The 18,825-nt window shown below is 38.8% G+C and overlaps 1 protein-coding gene across 1 annotated transcript in view; it reads left to right on the forward strand.

The window, feature by feature from the left end:
- Window positions 1-2,801: 2,801 nt before the first annotated feature.
- taf2 (TAF2 RNA polymerase II, TATA box binding protein (TBP)-associated factor) overlaps window positions 2,802-18,825 on the forward strand; it is a 31,872-nt gene continuing 15,848 nt past the window's right edge. Inside the window, exons 1-17 of the mRNA XM_040117708.1 lie at window positions 2,802-2,844; window positions 3,145-3,324; window positions 3,585-3,639; window positions 4,168-4,328; window positions 4,561-4,679; window positions 5,003-5,144; window positions 6,307-6,538; window positions 7,877-8,061; window positions 8,260-8,373; window positions 11,759-11,858; window positions 12,691-12,776; window positions 12,861-12,996; window positions 13,127-13,281; window positions 14,391-14,505; window positions 14,728-14,837; window positions 15,507-15,572; window positions 15,797-15,923. Coding sequence (XP_039973642.1) covers window positions 3,275-3,324; window positions 3,585-3,639; window positions 4,168-4,328; window positions 4,561-4,679; window positions 5,003-5,144; window positions 6,307-6,538; window positions 7,877-8,061; window positions 8,260-8,373; window positions 11,759-11,858; window positions 12,691-12,776; window positions 12,861-12,996; window positions 13,127-13,281; window positions 14,391-14,505; window positions 14,728-14,837; window positions 15,507-15,572; window positions 15,797-15,923 — 1,953 coding nt within the window. The 5' untranslated portion in view covers window positions 2,802-2,844; window positions 3,145-3,274. The remainder of the gene's footprint in view (window positions 2,845-3,144; window positions 3,325-3,584; window positions 3,640-4,167; window positions 4,329-4,560; window positions 4,680-5,002; window positions 5,145-6,306; window positions 6,539-7,876; window positions 8,062-8,259; window positions 8,374-11,758; window positions 11,859-12,690; window positions 12,777-12,860; window positions 12,997-13,126; window positions 13,282-14,390; window positions 14,506-14,727; window positions 14,838-15,506; window positions 15,573-15,796; window positions 15,924-18,825) is intronic.

The following is an 18,825-nucleotide window of genomic DNA, read 5'->3' on the forward strand; positions in this document are numbered from 1 at the left end:
TACAACCCGTAATTTATTTACCTATCAATTATCCAGTGTAGATAGTAGTAATTAGGTTTTCCTGTGTCCCCCCACAGTAAAATGAAATATCCGCCCTTGGACATGGTGCATTAGCATGCTGGAAGTAGCAAGTAGAAGATGGTAAATTGTGACCATAAAGGGATGGACATGGTCAGCAACAATACTCAGACAGGCTGAGGCATTCAACCCATGACTGAACGATATTAAGGGGTCCAAAATGTGTCAAGAAAACATTCCTTACACCATTACAGCGCCACCAGCCCCAGCAGATTCATCAGACCAGGCTACATTTTTCCACTTTCAGCTGTCCAGTTGTGGTGAGCCTGTGAACCACTGCAACCTCAGATTTCTGTTCTTGGCTGAAAGGAGTGGAACCTGACATGGTCTTCTGCTGCTGTAGCCGATCCACCTCAAGGTTGGATGTGTTGTGCATTCTGAGATGTTTCTCTGCTCACCACAGTTGTAAAGGGTGGTTATCTGAGTTACTGTAGCCTTTCTGGCAGCTCCAATTAGTCTGGCCCCTCTCCTTGGACCTCTCTCATCAACAAGGTGTTTCCATCTGCAGAACTGCTGCTTGGTGGATGTTTTTTGTTTCTTGCTCCTTTCTGCGTGAACTCTAGAGATTACTGCATGTGAAAATCCCCGGAGATCAGCAGTTTCAGAAATACTCAAACCAGCCCATCTGGTACAATCAATCACGCCCGGGTCAAAGTCACTGAGATCACATTTTTCCCCCATTCTGATGCGTGATGAGAACATTGACTGAAGCTCCTGACCTGTATCTGCATGACTTTATGCATTGCTGTTGGAAACTGTTGGAAACAGCAACCAAGTTGTTGCGGGATTTGAATCTGGTGGGTTACGACCAATAAAAATATTGATTGAATAGCAATTAGAGAAAACTAGTTTATTGTCATGGAAGAAACAGAATGGCCCTACATATGTTCTTAGCTGAAAAAGGAGGTGTTTGCAAAATGTGTGATGATGTGTGCTGTACCTTTGTTCTAAACAACAGCCCCTGATGGAAGCATTACTAGAGCCATCCAGGGTTTGACAGCTCTCTCAGAGGAGCTGGCAGAAAATTCAGGTGTGGACAACCCCTTTACCAGAATGATGGAGAATTGGTTTGGGAGGTGGAGTGGATTAATCTCTTCTTTTCTAGTCTCTATTGCAGTTGCAACGGCCCTCCTCTCTGTCTTGGTTGTTGCTGCATACCATGCCTACGGGGACTTATCCAAAGACTAATTGATACTGCCATAACAAAGACAACGATGTATCCACAAATACAAACTGATGATTATGATAATGTATCTGATTCCATGACCTATACTTAAGAATGTACCCTGTGATGATGAGTGAATGGCCCATGACGTATACTATGAAAATCTGAATGAAGTGTGGTGTACAGATGCTACAGATGTACTCTGACTCACTTGTATAAAAAAACATTTTTACAATGTTTTTGATTTTGTGCATAAAGTATAAACAGGAGGGAAATGTTGGAAAAATCCTTACCCTTTATGCTCATGACTGTGTAATCACCTCGTATTGACCTTGTATTATGACTTGTGTGAGAGTCTGTGCAACTATCTCGTGAAGACAGAGGCTTCGCCCAGGGGAGGACGTGAACACCAGAGAGGAAAAGGGCATTCTTGTTCCTCTCCTCAAGGCCATCTCACTTGTCTATTCCTGTATGATAAGCAAAGAACCATGTGTGTTATATATGTCAGCGAGAATACAAGCCTCTGCCCATCTGGCATTATAAAAGTCTCATGTGAAGCCTGTATTTTTGAACATTTGCACTGCAGACTCTGTGTGTGTAACTTCTTCCCTTTATGCAAGAATAAACAACCCACTCTTGTGAATTTCAGGAGGTGTTCCTGAGCTTGTTTTTAGAATTTTCCCATCATGTTTTTTAGTACACAGTGTGGGTATTCAATATTTGTTGTGTTATCTATTGTGCCTTATGTTATATGCAGCTACATGTAAGCCAAGAAGAGATCACACTTCACTGATCAACAGGAAACACAGAAACACAGGACATGACCCCAACGGTCAAGGAAACAGGAAATAGGAACAAGCAATAAACCACAAGGCGGGCTTTACATTACGCCCCATTGGGCTGACTGAAACATACAGCATATAAAGACACACACATAGAGCTCAAGTCAGATCTCTTCATGGTATTGCTGCTTGTGCTGACCTGATTGATCTCCGCTCTCTGCAGACAGCGAATAAATACTCATACTTATTCAATTGAGTTTCCGTACTTTGTTTCCACATCTGAACTGGGAGAGACTGTGGCTGAACAGGTCACAACAACAGCTATGCCAGTTACTTTCCTGCTGACAATGTAAATGTTTACTGGCTAGAGTCAACATTATAATGCACTCGCTCAAGCCAAAGAAGCCTTAAATAAGTGTAGTTGAAACCATTTAAGTCCTCACACATATAGGGGGTGCACTGTCACAGTGAAAATGAAATCGTTGTAGTATAAATCATTCAAACAATCAATAGCTCAGGGTGTCGCTGTGCGCGCTCCCGCGGAGCTCATGCACTTCTCGGCTGGTAGGCAGTCTCCGCCCTCTCTGACGCAGCAGAGACGTGCGGACTTATTTTTATATAAATACGTTGGATTAATTTGCATTTACTTTATACACAATTATATATTACCTATATAAATGTCACTGTAAATTTTGACGATTGTCCTCTTGATTTTGGATCAATTTGTTTGTTGTCATTTTTACGCGGGAGGTCAGAGGTTACTAACAAAATGGCTGAAAACACTGACGCCGCAACCATAATGCTATGAGCCGCCGGACAGTAAGGGCACATTCGAATGTTTTGATGCGCGGCGACTGCTGCAGTCATTATGTGGACCTATCTCTTCTATACAATACCGACTGCTAGTCATGGCAGACTTATATTTATCGATAAGGAAACTGTGGTTGCAACAAAAACACTGTACAGCCGTCTCCTGGGGGATACAAACCGAAGCTAAGGCACTCATTACACAGAGACTAGTACAGTGCTGATTCGGATTTGACTACGACCGTCGTTATTTTGTTACATGTAAAGTTTTTGTTACTGTCGCTTTAGAGGGCACCTTTTTACTGTTTGCAGTCTGGCAGATGTAAGAGGTTGCTGAATCTGAAGTTACCCAAATAGACAAACACGGCTGTTAAGAAGGAAACGTCTCGGAGCAGGGGTACGGCACGTTGAAACTTCATTCAAGACACAACAACAAACGAAGATGAACAGGAAGAAGGATAAAGGATTTGAAAGCCCGCGCCCCTTTAAATTATAAGTTCTTTTCTTTTGCCTAAAAAATGATGAAATGGTTTGCATTCATGTTTGATAGTAAAGCAAAGTTAACGTAAACTTAGCTAACATAACGTCAGCTTAAAAATAGGCAACTCTTGCTTAGCTTACAGACATTAGCGTTGCACGTAAAAAACAGTGAGCATATCTTATCTAAATATTGCTGACAGGGAATATATAGTTACGTTCATTGTTCAGATTTACATCATACATTGACTTAATTTTTCTGTCACTGCTTTTACGACCCACCAGATGGTGTGCATCAACAACATCAACTTCCAGAGGAAGTCTGTCATCGTGAGTACAGCAGTTACAGTATACCAAAAAGTATAAAACGGCTCTCCATGTGTAATATTGCACCAAGTAGCCTCCTATCCACTTACTGCACCCTTTGTAATATTATAGTTGACAGTATGAATTGACTGCTTTACAGTAGTGTTCCCTCTTTTCTTTTCCATCTATTTACACGTTATACTCATTCAATCACGGGAAATTACCAACTGCATTAAGGATAATTCCTTACTGTATGGAAAAAGTATTACACTTGCAACTTAGGTGTATTGAACAGTCTTATGATTCATAGTTTTTATTTACTAGATGTAATGCAAATATTATATGTCAGACCTAAGCTTTTATTGTGTTACAGCCCTACAGAATTGTGTTGTGTTTGGAATATTTTTCAGTGAACAAATTCCTTTATGCAGCTCACCCTGGGGTTCTAATCCAGACCATGAAACAATTTCCGCTAATGATTATAGTTGTAGTCCATTTTCACCAACTGCTGTCTTTTTTTTTTTTTTTTTTTTTTTTTTTGGCATCCCTTAGGGTTATGTTGAACTGACTATATTCCCCACAGTGGTCAACCTGAACAGGATCAAGCTTAACAGCAAACAGTGCCGCATTTACAGGGTTCGAGTCAATGAACTTGAAGCCCCATTCATTTACAATGACCCCACGCTGGAGGTGTGCCACCATGAGTCAAAGCAGTGAGTATATCAGTGTATTATACACAAGCATTGTCTGCTTATTAGATTAACTTTCAGAAAATTGGAAATACATTCGGTTGTTACAGTTAAGTGTGGGGTAAGACACTCCTATCTGTAGTAGTAGAGAAAGTATTGGAGAGAAAATGTTTTTATTTTTATTGTCTGCCTACTTTAGGAGGTATGTATGGTGATGATATTATTTTGTGTAAATGTTTTATGTGTGTCTTTGCAGGAGAAACCTCAACTATTTCTCTAGTGCCTATACAGCAGCAGTGAGTGCTGTGGACCCTGATGCAGGACATGGGGAGCTGGTCATCAAAGTTCCCTCTGAACTCTGGAAACAAGGAGATGGTAAGAGGCAAAGTGTACAGGCCACTAACAATTAAAGAGGCTCACAGAGGTCTTTTGCGTTATAGATAATGTGAAGTTTAGAGGATTTGGAGTATAAAACAAGTTATCATTTTGTCAACAAAAGTCCCACATCATCATCACAAAATTGTTGTAAAAGTCCAAAATTTTAATTCCTTATGACATGGGTTGATATGGTTACATGAGATGGATCACCAAATTTTTTTAGCACAACTGAAATGAGGTTCAAACCTAATTACATACAGAAATTAAACCATAAGGTCATGGCTAATACACTAATGTTCCTGTTTTTTGTGTCCCTCCAGATTTGAAAGTTTTAAAGGTGTACATAGAATTTTCCCTGGACCAGCCAAAAGGGGGTCTCCACTTTGTTGTTCCTGATGTGGAGGGCAGCATGGCGGAGAGAGGAGCTCATGTGTTTTCCTTTGGATACCAGAACTCTACCAGGTATCAAAAATGTGTTTATAATTACCCAGTTTTATAGGAGTTGATTCAGATAAATACCTTGTTTTTAAGAGCTGTCCATACATAGACAATGGCAGTTAAAAATTAATTCCAGCAAGAATTAACCATGACATACCGTATATCACCTGGTGGATTGGTCCGTTTGCTAGCATGCAGTTATAGCCACATTTGAGACAATTTTTGATGCGACATTTAGATCCTTTTTGAATAATTTAAAATTTGGTTGTTGGGTACGTTTCAGTCTTTGCCCACAGAAATTGAAAGTAAGAACAAGAGTGAAGCATGAACTGTTTTCTAAATAACAGTTGGCAAGTACTCTGTATATACCAATCGGAATGGTCAACTTTCAGTCTTTTATCTGTCTTGTTTCTGGTTTCCCGTGCTAGAGCATAAGCACAGACTTTGTCACCTTTGCTGCTCATGCTTTTTGTGTCACATTTTCTACCTAGTCTAGTAGTTAAAATATTGTCAGCAGTTATCTCCAGCTGTCTTTGTGCAGGGTTTCCTGTTGAGGCCTTAACATTTGACTACCCACTGTTGAGCAGGCAGGACAGGACTCCAAGCACTATGTCAAACTTTAATGGACTGCTACTATTCTGAAAACTACATGAAAATGAACATGTAATATACCTGTATGTATCAATGGATTGGACTCTTATGTTATGGTCATTTAAAAAAATGACTTGCCATAAAAAAAAATTCTATTTACAAAGCATAGCAGAATATACAGCTGAAACCTTAAAGTATACTGCACTTTCAAAGCAGTCTGACAGACCAAGAATGTAATAAATCCTTGAAAACTTGATGTCCAAACTTATCACAAAGGTGTAACAATCAAAAATAATCCATTTGTTTTCATTTAGGTGGTCCGATGTTAAGGGGGAAATGTACAAAACATTATTCTTTAAAGTGCTAGATTTCTTACGTCCTCCAACCATTGTCTGTTAAATTAAGTAGTAGTATAGACTCTTCCTTGCACTCTAAGCTCACTATCTTCACTCCTTTCTCTTTTGGACATTTCCTGTTACTAACACTTACACCTGCCTATAAAGGTCAACTAGTAAACCCCAAATAACATTAGGCATTGTATTTATTCGTGTTTTTAGACTATTCTTAAAGCTCATAAGATTGACCTCTACCCTAGATTCTGGTTCCCCTGCGTGGATTCTTACTCAGAGCTGTGTACATGGAAGCTGGAGTTTACCGTGGATGCTTCCATGGTGGCAGTGTCCTGTGGTGATCTGGTGGAGACCATCTACACCCATGACATGAGGAAGAAGACTTTCCACTATGTCCTCCCAATTCCAACAGCAGCCCCTAACATCTCTCTTGCTGTGGGGCCCTTTGAAATCCTTGTAGACCCCTACATGCATGAGGTGGGTTTATAGTGAACAGTGGTGGGTTTAAATGATGATGTTGCTGCATGTAGTTTGGTATTGGAAAATGATATCTGTATCATGGTTTTTAATGTCTACTTTGATTATTTTTAGATCAGAAAAAGATACAATGCTGTGATTCATTTTCTGAAAATTTGATTTTACTTCTATAAAATGAAATAGTAAGCAAAGTATCACTTAAACTTTCTGACCAGTGTTTTCAGTAACACAAAGAACAAGTCAGAGGAGTCAACAACTCAGATCATGCAAAGATATCCAGAGAGTCCTTTTCAATGAGCTAAGGAAGTTAGTGTCGATCAACAGAAAGTAAGACGAAAAATTTGAAAAACAGTTCAATATTTAAGTCATTTACCAAGCCCAGATACACACATTCTCTGGTTCCAGCATCTCAGATGTTAGGATTTGCTACTTTTCTATGTTTTCTATTACTGTAAAAGGAGTATCTCTAGGTTTGACCCTTCTTGAATTTGGCCAGATAGTTGCTGCCAACCCACTGGTCACATACATGTGTAGTAAGAGGAAAAAGTGTCAACTACTATATTTACTGGGATAATTGCTCAAAAACACTACATAATACAGCCATCTGTAAAACATTATGAGATGGACTAAACTGTTGCTCGCTACAATGTAGTAATAAATGTAGTCGTTGTAATGTAGTAATATTTAGTCAATCTTTGTATGTTCTAGATGTCCCTAAACACAAGGTGGCAGTATTGACATTAAGGTTTCCTTCACTCCTAAATTCCTGCACACACAGACTGCACATTGTAATCACATAACCTTAATTACCCAAACATATTTATTTGATGAATTCATTGAGGTAGAATGTAGTATATGCACACCCAGCCTGTGTACTCTGTGATTGTAGTAAATGCAGTAAAGAAATACCAGGGGGACATCCCATGTATTCTATGGTAACTGTCATTAATTTTACAGTTTCTGTATTTCCCAGACAGTGGTAAGACAGAGGAACCAGAACAGGCAATAGTATTACTGTTGTGCTCTCACTAGAGAGTTAACTTTAATAGTACCAGCTCTCAAATGTGAAGATTTGCTTATTTTCTGTTGTTTTTTTTTTAAAATGGAAAATCCTTGGGTTTGAACTTTGTCTTTTTATTATAGATATTTTTCACTTTTCACTTTTCACTTCCTTTTTCTGACATTTTACAGACTAAACAATTAATTAACAGGTTAGTCAATCATGAAAATAATCATTAGCTATAGCCCTAATTGTATTGGCACCATTATCAAAACTTTTTGAAATATAGAAAGTCCCAATTGATAACTAACATTATACTTCGTCTTGTCCCCATACAGGTGACCCATTTCTGCCTGCCACAGCTGCTGCCACTGCTCAAACACTCCATGTCTTATCTGCACGAGATATTCGAGTTCTATGAAGAGATCCTGACATGCCGCTACCCTTATTCCTGTTTTAAGACTGTGTTTGTGGACGAGGCCTATGTACAAGTGTCCTCCTATGCATCCATGAGCATCTTTAGGTAATCATGATATAGTGTGTTCCCCTGCTCCTCTGTCCTTTCAGGTCATGATGGGATTGGTAGATTTCTTTACTCATGCACATGTTCGTGCAAACCTGTTTTTTGTGTGCAAGAAATAACCAGCTATAGAAACCTTGTGTGCGTGTGTGCCATTCCCATTCACTCTGAAACTTCAGCTGTTGCCTCTCTGTCTTTCAGTACCAACCTGCTTCACAGTGCTATGATAATAGACCAGACACCACAGACTCGCCGCTGTCTGGCCCAGGCCTTGGCTCAGCAGTTCTTTGGCTGTTTCATTTCCAGGATGTCATGGTGAGACATAACTTTTCATAGTTTAGCAAATGTCCAACCTGAGACATGAGGTCTAGTCCACAAAGTCAGATTTGCTGTTTAGAGCCTGAAACTATTGAAGGTTCCATTGTCATTGGGTATTGGCAGTGTCAGTCAAAAGACTGCATGACAGTATTTGAGTGCATTTTTCTGCATCTGTCAGGAAACTAAAATAAAACAAAAACAATGCAACAACCAAAACAAAGCTTGTTACTGCAGAAAGAACCTAGCACTTGTGGCCAATAGAATATCACTGGGTTTGAGATGATAACATCCTATCACTGAAAGATTCCTTACCAATGGTATTCACATTAGCTGAAGATCTAATGTCCTTGAAAGAAGCAATGTTTTTTTCTGGATGGATTGAAATCTCTCACTACCAACCTACATCTACTGTATGTCTAGTTTTTTTTTTTTTCTTGATCATGCATGTCTGAATTCCTGTCTGGACCATCAAACCAGGGTTATCAAGCTCTCTTTTCTTTACATTCTTTACACAATTACTTATTTCAGTGTTCATTTGACCAACTGAGTGCAACACCATGAATGCCTTCAAGAAGAGACTGTCCAAATATTAACCTCATTTGCATGATTCATCATAGGTATAAATAATTTTCTTTTACCTTCAGATGTGATTAGACAACATGTTGTACGAACTAGGTCGTTTGAAGTATTCTGTGACTTTGAGTTTCATGGGGAAAAGGTGATATGTGTTCAGCGGTGGACAGATTACAATAAGCTTCAGTGGCCAAATTGGAATTAGTGTTTCGAAGCGTAGTCACATACACAATGTACAAACTATTTTCACTGAAGTTAAGGTTGTCACATTCACTCCGTAGTATTCAGGTCTTTTTGAGAATTGTGTTATCATTTAGCTCTCAGATTTTTCCATTAAAGCTGGTGACGAGAGAGTTACTACAGAACTAAAATATATTTTCAGTACTAGGAGGCACAAGATGGGCCAGCACTGGCCTGAATGAGTGCATTGGCCAATATGATGGATCGCTGTGTTTGCTGCCTGACAACTTTGCCACTGTGGTTGGTGTGTGTGAGAGACTGAGGGAACAATTCAGGGGGGTTTGCTTGTGTTAAAAGACCCATCAGTAGGATTTAAACATTCTAGTGCCTCTAGTGCTGTTCATGTTAAATTCTTGCGTGTCCTTCCTTTACCTCTCATCCTCCATTCTGCTCCTCTCCTTTCCTCTTTTATCCTCTCAGACGTCTAAACACGCATCAGATGTGGGACCTTGGTTTGCTAATGTTTTGAGCTGACTGGTGTGTAAGAAAAGACCTAAGGAAAGTCAGTCAGATCTCTTTGATTTTAGCAAAGCATGGTGATGCCTGCTAGCAATTAATCAGAGTGGGGGTTAACTGTGGCCTGTAATTGAAAACAGGCTGTGCTCCGTAGCCTGTCAAACGTATACAGTTAGGCACATAAGTATTTGGACAGTGACACAATTTTCGTAATTTTGGCTCTGTACACCAACACAATGGATTTGAAATGAAGCCAAAAAGATGTGATAGAATTGTAGACGTTCAGCTTTAATTCAAGGGGTTTAACAAAAATATTGCACTAACCGTTTTATTAATTACAGCTATTTTTATACATAGTCCCTCATTTTCAGAAGCTCAAAGATAATTGAACAAACTATTAATTAAACAAATTAAAATACTAGTGTTATTTTTGGTATAGTATTTTTTTTTTTTTTTTTTTGATACTTGGATGAAAATCCTTTGTATTCAAAGACTGCCTGAAGTTTGGAACCCATGGACATCACCAAATGCTGAGTTTCCTCCCTTGAGATGCTTTGCCAGGCCTTTACTGGAGCCGCCTTTAGCTGCTGCTTTTTTGTGGGTCTTTTGCCCTGAGTTTTGTATTCAGAAAGTGAAAAGCATGCTCAGTTGGGTTGAGGTCAGGTGACTGACTTGGCCAGTGAAGAATATTCCATTTCTTTGCCTTGAGAAGCTCTTGGGTTGCTTTCGCAGCATGTTTTGGATCATTATCCATCTGTACTGTGAAGCACCGTCCTATTGGTTTTACAGCATTTGCCTGAATCTGAGCAGATAGTATAGCCTTATACATTTCAGAATTCATCCTGCTACTTCTATCGCAGTCACATCCTCAATAAACACCAGTGACCCAGTTCGATTGGCAGTTGTACATGCCCATGCAATAACACCATGTCAGACACATGATGTGTTATGCTTTGGATCATGAGCCGTTCCTTTCCTTCTCCATGCTCTTCTCTGTTCCTATCATTCTGATCCAAGTTAATCTTGGTTTCATCTGTCCAAAGAGTCTTGTTACAGAACTGGGCAGGCTTTTTAAGAGGGTTTCTGGCAAAGTCTAATCTGGCCTTACCAAATTGTTGATTTGGCCACTCTTAAAGTTTCTGCTGTCTGATAGGTTTTTATTGTTTTTTAGACAAATGACGGCCTCCTTCATTTGCATCGACACCTCTACGGACCCGTATTGAGAGTTCTGAAGGTTTTGTGTTTTATCATACTTTTCCAAGCCTGAACTTGGGACTTCATTTAAAGAAAGGTTCCGGTGGTCTGTGAGGTTGAGATCACAAAAGAAAGGAAATTCCACAATTCTTAAATAGCAGACATAATATGATCCATAGACAGTGTAGTAGAGCAAAGTGTGGATCAAATCAAGTAAATTACTTCTCTCCATAATGTTGATTATAGCAGATACAAAGATCAAATCATCTATATTACATAAACCAGACGGGATTCAGTTCAGCTTCAAGTGGTGAAACCACCAAGGTTGAATCAGCATGTTGTCTCTTTTTTTTTTACAAGCTAATAAATCCAGGTTAAATAATGAAAGTTTTGAATGCCATGCCAAGTTCCTTCCAAGAAATACCCTGAGGGTAGAATTCACTATTACAAAGTGATGAAGCAACTCAAGAGTGGCCTTAAATGCTTTCCAAAGGTTTTCCACTTTGAAAGAGCCTAAGCGAATGTGGGAAAAGGATTAGAAAAGTCAAACTGAAAGGGATTTTATCGTCAAACTCTGTTTCAAATGATTTAGTTTTGTAACTCTGTGTAATTTATTTTGGCAGGATTGTTAAGTAGCTTGCCACTTCTCGTTGCCATATATCTGATGGTAAACAGAGTCTGTACAAAGTCTGAATGATTGCAAATCTGAAGTTTATTCACTTCAAAATAAATGAATGGACAGAAACTATGGAGTTAAACTGCAGTCATATTCATTCTGAATAGGTCGTGGAAAGGTTGGAGATTTACCATAAATCTTGCAGGGAATTAAATTCACCCATAATGATTCATTGATATTTTGTAATGTTTTGTACTTTGGAAGCCTAAATTGCCATGACATAATATTTTGTTTCTTCTCAAGGGCGGATGAATGGGTGTTGAAGGGAATCTCAGGTTACATCTACGGCCTCTACCTGAAGAAAACCTTTGGAGTCAATGAGTATCGGCATTGGATAAAAGAGGTAATAGTTTTTTTTTCAAATGTTTTTTCTCTGTTTGTCCTGTCATAACACTCAGATTTTTCCCCCTAGTAAATTGGTCAGCAGAGCTGGTAATAGCTGCCCAACTGCTGCAGTTAGGCTATGATTAGAATGGGGTCTAAATTGTGGGTGCTAAGTTTTTCTTAGAATTGATCAGAGCTGGAACAAGTCCTTGGTTTATTGATTAGTTGATCAGGAGAAATATAATTGGCAACTATGTTGATAATCGATTACTTGTTTCAGTCATTTTTCAAGTAAAAATACTCAAAAATTGCTAAACATTCTAAGGTTCCAGCTTTTAAAATGTGAAGATTTACAGCTTTTCTTTGTCATCATTTTTAACTGAATATCTTTGAGTTTTGGACATCTGAAGATGTCACCTTGGGTACTCGGAAGTTGTGAGGAGCGTGTTTTTCACGGTCCATTAGATATCAGTTAACTTTTTTAGTTGTTTTTTAAAGCCAAAATACCAAGCATTTCTTGGTTAAAGCTTCTCAGTTGTGATGATTTTTCTGCTCTTCTTTATCATAACTAACATGCGCTGAATATTTTTGTGACTGTTGGTCGATTAAAACAGGCAATTTGAATACATCATCTTGGGCTATAGGAAATTATAGCAGGCACCTTTCACAATTTTGAAAAATAATCGGCAGATTAATCAATGATGAAAATAATCTTCGCAGCCCAAGAAATGATGTGCATAGTGTATCTATTTATATACATGACTGCATTTAAACTAATCATTCACTATTATAAAAGCTAATTTACTGAGCTTTCACAAATGTTATATACATATTATTTTGTTGTTAAACAGGAGCTGGATAAGATTGTGGAGTATGAACTAAAGATGGGAGGGGTTCTGTTGCACCCAACCTTCAGTGGAGGCAAAGAGAAAGACAAGTACTAAATTTAATTTCAATTTCAATCCCTGTGCATCGACAAGTAATTTTCTGGATCACACTAACTGAACTTTTTTCTCTTCAGTCCAACTCCACACCTTCACTTCTCCATCAAGCACCCACACACATTGTCCTGGGAGTACTACAAGATGTTTCAGTGTAAGGCCCACCTGGTGATGAGATTGATAGAAAACAGGATAAGCATGGAGTTCATGTTGCAGGTCAGGCACAACAAGCATTTTCTTGTCTTTTCTGTCTCTTTTTCAGAATTGGGTTAACGACGTAATAAAAACTGCTTTAGTCTTTATTTTTTTTCTTTTTCTGCTGTTGACTTTGCTGCCCTCCTTTTAGGTTTTCAACAAGCTCCTGAGTCTGGCTAGTACAGCCTCATCCCAGAAATACCAGAGTCACATGTGGAGCCAGATGCTTCTGTCCACTCACGCTTTCCTCAAATCCATCTCCAACGTTTCTGGCAAAGACATAGGCCCGCTCATCAAACAATGGGTGTATCCTTTATCTGTAATGGATCTGTTTGAAAACAAGCAGTCGGAGTGACCATTGAGTCCTTAGAGGTCCTTCATGCCCTGTTACACTCAGAGCTTTAGAAATGGATTTATATCCTTGCCCTGATGTATGCCTAGCCATAAAACTTTATCTCAGATGTCTACAGAGATTTCCTTGGACATGGTGTTTTTTTTTCTTAATGTACGGTGTGATTAGCATGACATTAGATACATGGGTGTTTGTCTTTATAAACTATTACCAGTCAGTCCAATTTGCGAAAAATTCTGAAATGTTTTCATCAACGGTTATTGAGTGTAGATTGTTGGGTAAAAGTGGCAACTTTATTCATTTAAAATTAAATCTACAACACAATAAAGTGCTAAAAGTGAAGGGGTCTGAATACTTTCTGAAGCCACTGTACAGTATATATTAACAATGGGGTCTCACCCGGGAAAAATCCTGCCACTCAGATGACGCCAGCTGTGCCTGCTGCATGCATTCGAAATTAGGGTGAACAAGCCCATTAAAATTAAAATAAACAAAAATGGTAAATGTCATCATCAAGGCAAGCGCACATAGAAATTTTTGCTAAACATAGATTGACATAACAAAATTTGATACTCAAGGGAAATCATATTTCTTGTTTTCAGGAAACATAATATAGATTATAATTATCAAAAGTGATTAAAGCTGATCAAACAGCATAAACAACAATTAACATTAAATGGAGTCATACAGAATATACACAAGGGAAATGTGCAACAATAAAGAAGAAAGGAAAAAATTAACACATTTTAACAAGAAATGGCTTTCCTAACAAGAAGACGTAATTTACAAGAAGAAATTATTAGAAAAGTTTTTAACAATGTTTTAAAAATAACTTTTTACGAATAATTCTTAACAAATTTGGAAACCTGACACTATGAGAGTTTTTACCTTTTCATCATTTGCTCTTGAATTGAAAAGTCAAAACTTGTAAAGTCATGTAAATGTCATTAGTAAAAAATATAACTTGTCAGGCAGATCTGAGCACCACCTCTCTCTCTCTACTGGTTATGTTCACCCCAACTTTTCTTGGTCATCTTCATATATCTTAACTTTCGGTATCCAGAGATCAGAGTGGTGTGGTGAAATTCTTTGGAAGTTTTGCCTTTAACAGGAAGAGGAACGTGCTAGAGCTAGAGATCCGTCAGGACTACACATCATCTGGAACTCAGAAATATGTGGTAAAACCTTAAGATACAGTATGTGGAATGAGTCTGTTATCTGTGTTTAGACTAAAAGTCATGTATATAACAGATAAAGAAGCCAAGAATGTGGCAGATCCCATGTCTGAAAGGGGCTAAAAGAACTATTACATGTATCATCAAAATCCTGACCCACTTCATTGGTTCACACAGGATTTGGACTTTTTTCTGATAAATAATCTGATGTATATTTCCCTGCAGGGTCCCATCAAGGTGACAGTGCAGGAGCTGGATGGGTCCTTCAATCATACACTGCAGATAGAGGAGAACAGCCTCAAACATGACATCCCCTGCCACTCCAAGAGCAGACGGTACATACTACAGAAAAACACACTAGTTCATTCTCTCATGATTAGTGAATTTTGCATACTTAATATTTTATTATATTTAATGTGTGTGTGTGTGTGTGTGTGTGTGTGCGTGTGTGCGTGTGCGTGTGTGCGTGTGCGTGTGTGTGTGTGTGTGTGTGTGTGTGTGTGTGTGTGTGTGTGCGTGTGTGTGTGTGTATATGTGTATTTATATGCATATGTGTATTTATATATTGTATGTGTGAATGAGTGTGTATATATATATACATCCTGTGTGTGTGTGTGTGTATATATATGTTTATGTTGGTAAATTGTTTTTAAATGATAAGCAATGTGATAATATATTATTTGCTGTGAGTATGTGTTTGCTGTGATATTGTATCATAAAAGTAGTTTTCATACATTATTTCCAGTATATGACAGCCAGTGTCTGTGAGTTAATTTAAATCTTAAAGTTGACATGTTTTTTTCCTGGTTCTACCTGATATGTTGATGTTTTCAGTCTCTACTGTAGCTTTGGTGTTTGTTCCCTCAGTTCACTTTTGTCTACTCTAGTGTAACAGAAATATCAATGACAAATAGTTTTTTAAAAAAGTGAATGAATGTGCCCGATGTTGGGCTTTAGTTTTGGATTTTCTAATCGCTAATTGTTCTGTTGGTTTCTTTTCTCAGAAACAAGAAAAAGAAGATCCCACTAATGAACGGAGAGGAGGTTGACATGGATTTGACAGCCATGGAGTAAGACATTACTGCTGTCACTGTTTGCTGTCTTTAGTAAATTTACTTGACTATATCCACGATTCATATCATTTATACCTTGTTAAAATTGAGTGTTGTGTGAAAGCACTATAGATCTCTGGGAACTATTTTCTACATGTACTTACAGGTACCTGTTTGAGTTGAGTTGAGGTACTTTACATCTCTTTCCCTTAATGTGTCCCTCTATCTTCTTTCCTCTGCAGTGCTGATTCTCCTCTCCTCTGGATCCGGATTGACCCAGACATGTCCATTCTGAGGAAGGTGGAGTTTGAGCAGGCTGACTTCATGTGGCAGTATCAGCTGCGCTATGAGAGGGATGTAGTTGCACAGGTAGGCTAATGACAAGAGTATAGTTTTCCACGGTGGCTTTGTTTTTAAATTTTTTTAAATCACTAACTTGTTTTTGTATGCATATACATATGTGTCGGCATCACTTAAGAACTCTGTTCAAAAAATTAACCAAAAACTTAATTTTTGTTGGTTTCTACAACATTATCTCTAATATTTTGTCTTTTATTTTTTGTGTTTCTGGTAAACATATTCTCCTTTGAATATGTTTTTGTTTTATCTGTTGGTCGCTTTTTACTGAGAGTTTTTAAACAATCTTACTCTTGGATTTTACAACCTTGCCAAATATGCCCTATGAGGACTGTTTGGTCCTTCAGAAACCAAAGAGAAAGATCACTGACATTAAGGACTATAAAGAAAGAAAGTCTCCCTTCTGTCCAGCACCATAGATGTAGCAGCAGGGCAGTCCAAGCGTGTTGCCTCTCTCAGTGCAGCCATCGAGGACACAGCCCTGTGGGATCCCTCCACTTGTCCCTGGCATTCCTCCTACTCGACACTTATACATCAGTTGTCTTGGGCCGTAGTGGTGGTCCACGGTCGAAAGAGACACTCAGATAGGGCTGCCTCACCCCTTTGCCTAAGCCTCTCCAACCACAACCCTGTCAGACGACACTCCGGGTTTCCCAGCTGATGCTCCTGCGGTTCTGACTGAACCCCGACAAATGCCTCTGGTAGTTCTCCCCCGTAGTCCAGTAACTGCTACCATGCAACCTGGACTTCTCTCTAGCTGCAGCCAGTGCTGCTGTCTGCTCTCCACTTGTTGCTGACACAAATCTGGCAGCAGTCAATCATGGGAAAGCTGAAAAAGGATGAGGTAGTTCCTCCTCTCTTTGCAGGGTTCTGAGGAGGCTGTGATAAGATGGTCTGCTCTTTTAAAAGGGTAAACAAAATCTTCTTTACATAAAACGCACCAGTGTCCCATCTCCAATCACTATGTGTAAACTGGCACCCCTAATTGTGAGGTCTCTCTCAAATAAGAATTTTATTCTAAATGAGTTTATCCCTTCCACCCTCCTAGATTTCTTGTTCTTCACTGGAACTTGTTTGGAGTTTGGCGTATATAGCCGGGTCTTAGAATTATGTTCTCCAGATTATGACTTTTCTAGCTCACCCAGGTTTAGTGAATGTGGTGGGGTATTGCGGTCATTTTTTAAAAAATTACAATATTATTTACATTCCCATTCCCATTGATTCTACTGTTAACAACATTTTTTATGTTTAAAACAGGTGGTACAAATCCATTGCTATGTGTAACTGAATTCTCTGAGTATTTATTACCAATTGTTTTAAACTTTGACAAGATTTTAATCTTTGGGAATTTTAATTTTTATGTGGACACTCAATCCAATGCCTCTGCTGCTGAATTTCTTGGAACCATGGACTCTTTTTTTTAACTTTACTCAGCATGTTGCCAGCCCAACTCACAACCGTGGCCATACCTTTGACTTAGTATTCAGGTTAGGTTAGACCATTGCCTCCCTAGATATGGACGATTTGGGTGTCTCAGACCATCAGTGTGTCAGGTTCTCCACCCTGTTTCATAATGTCCCCAATTCTCAAATACCTGTTTGTTAGCTTTGCTCTATAAATATTTGTACTACAAGTAATTTCTCAGGTGCTGACAGAGCCTCCTCTCTATTTAGTAGTATTAAGACCCAGCCCTTTCAATTGAGCACTGAACAGTTGGTCACAAAGTTTAAGTCTGTTGACACATCTTGAGACTCTGTTGCCCCTCTGACAGTCAAAAACCCAAGAGCCAAACTACAGCCATGGCTGAACAACGGCACCTGTGCTCATAGGGAAATTTGTAGAAAGGCTGAATGTAAATGGAAAAAAGATAGATACAGGTACAGATTTCATATGAGATACTGAAAGGCTGCAAATTACAAGCAATCTGTCAAAGTTACGAAAGCAAAATATTTTGCCACCATTCTCACCAAAAATTCCCACAGCCCTATAGTTCTGTTCCACACAATTAATTCAGTTGTCAAAACTGTTGCTGCTACCTGTCTTGAGGTAACCACAGCCATTTGTATGGACTTTTTAAACTTTTTCTCAACAAAAATTTATAACATACAATCTAATATTTCCCCGCCCACCCAAGATCCCTCTCCGGTGCCTGCCTGCTCTGCTATCTTCAGTGTCTGTCAGCCTGTCTCTCTATCCCACTTTTTTGATAGAAATTCTCACACAAAGTCCACCACCTGTCCCCTGGACATTGTTCCTACGTACTTTGTAAAGGAAGTATTGGACACTAGGACCCTTAGTTCCGCTGATTATAAACAGCAGTCTTGCAAATTGAACTGTCGCATCCTGTTTTAAACATGCAATAGTCCACCCTCTTATTAAAAAGCCTAACCTTGACAAATCAGACCTAAATTATTTTTTGCCCCACCTCTAACCTCCCATTCCGGTCCAAAGTTCTGGAGAAAGTTGTCTATACATAGTCTCTGTCCTATTTGGACAGTAACAACATCATGGAGAAATTCCAGTCAGGCTTCAGGGCTTGTCATAGCATAGAATCACCTCTTCTCAAAGTCTCAAATGACCTACTGATTTCTTGGTAAATGTGCCATTTTACCTTTAGACCTCAGTGTGGCTTTTGACATGGTTGATAAGTGCATTCCTTTAAACCGCCTCAAGGATGTGCCCTCTAGTGGTTTGCATCATACTTAATAGAAAGATCTTTCTCTGTTAAGATTCTGAGTTTCTCCTCCTCTACTGCCCTTATCACTTGTGGAGTATCTCAAAGCTCCATTTTAGGGCCTTTATTTGATTTGTTTATGCTCCCTTTGGGGTCTATCTTCTGCAAACATGTCTCTTTTCACTAGTACACTGATGACATGCAAATATACTTATTATTGAATCTAGGGGATTCCACTGT

Source organism: Xiphias gladius, chromosome 22, assembly GCF_016859285.1.
Source record: "Xiphias gladius isolate SHS-SW01 ecotype Sanya breed wild chromosome 22, ASM1685928v1, whole genome shotgun sequence".
In the NCBI taxonomy this organism is placed as follows: Eukaryota; Metazoa; Chordata; class Actinopteri; order Istiophoriformes; family Xiphiidae; genus Xiphias; species Xiphias gladius.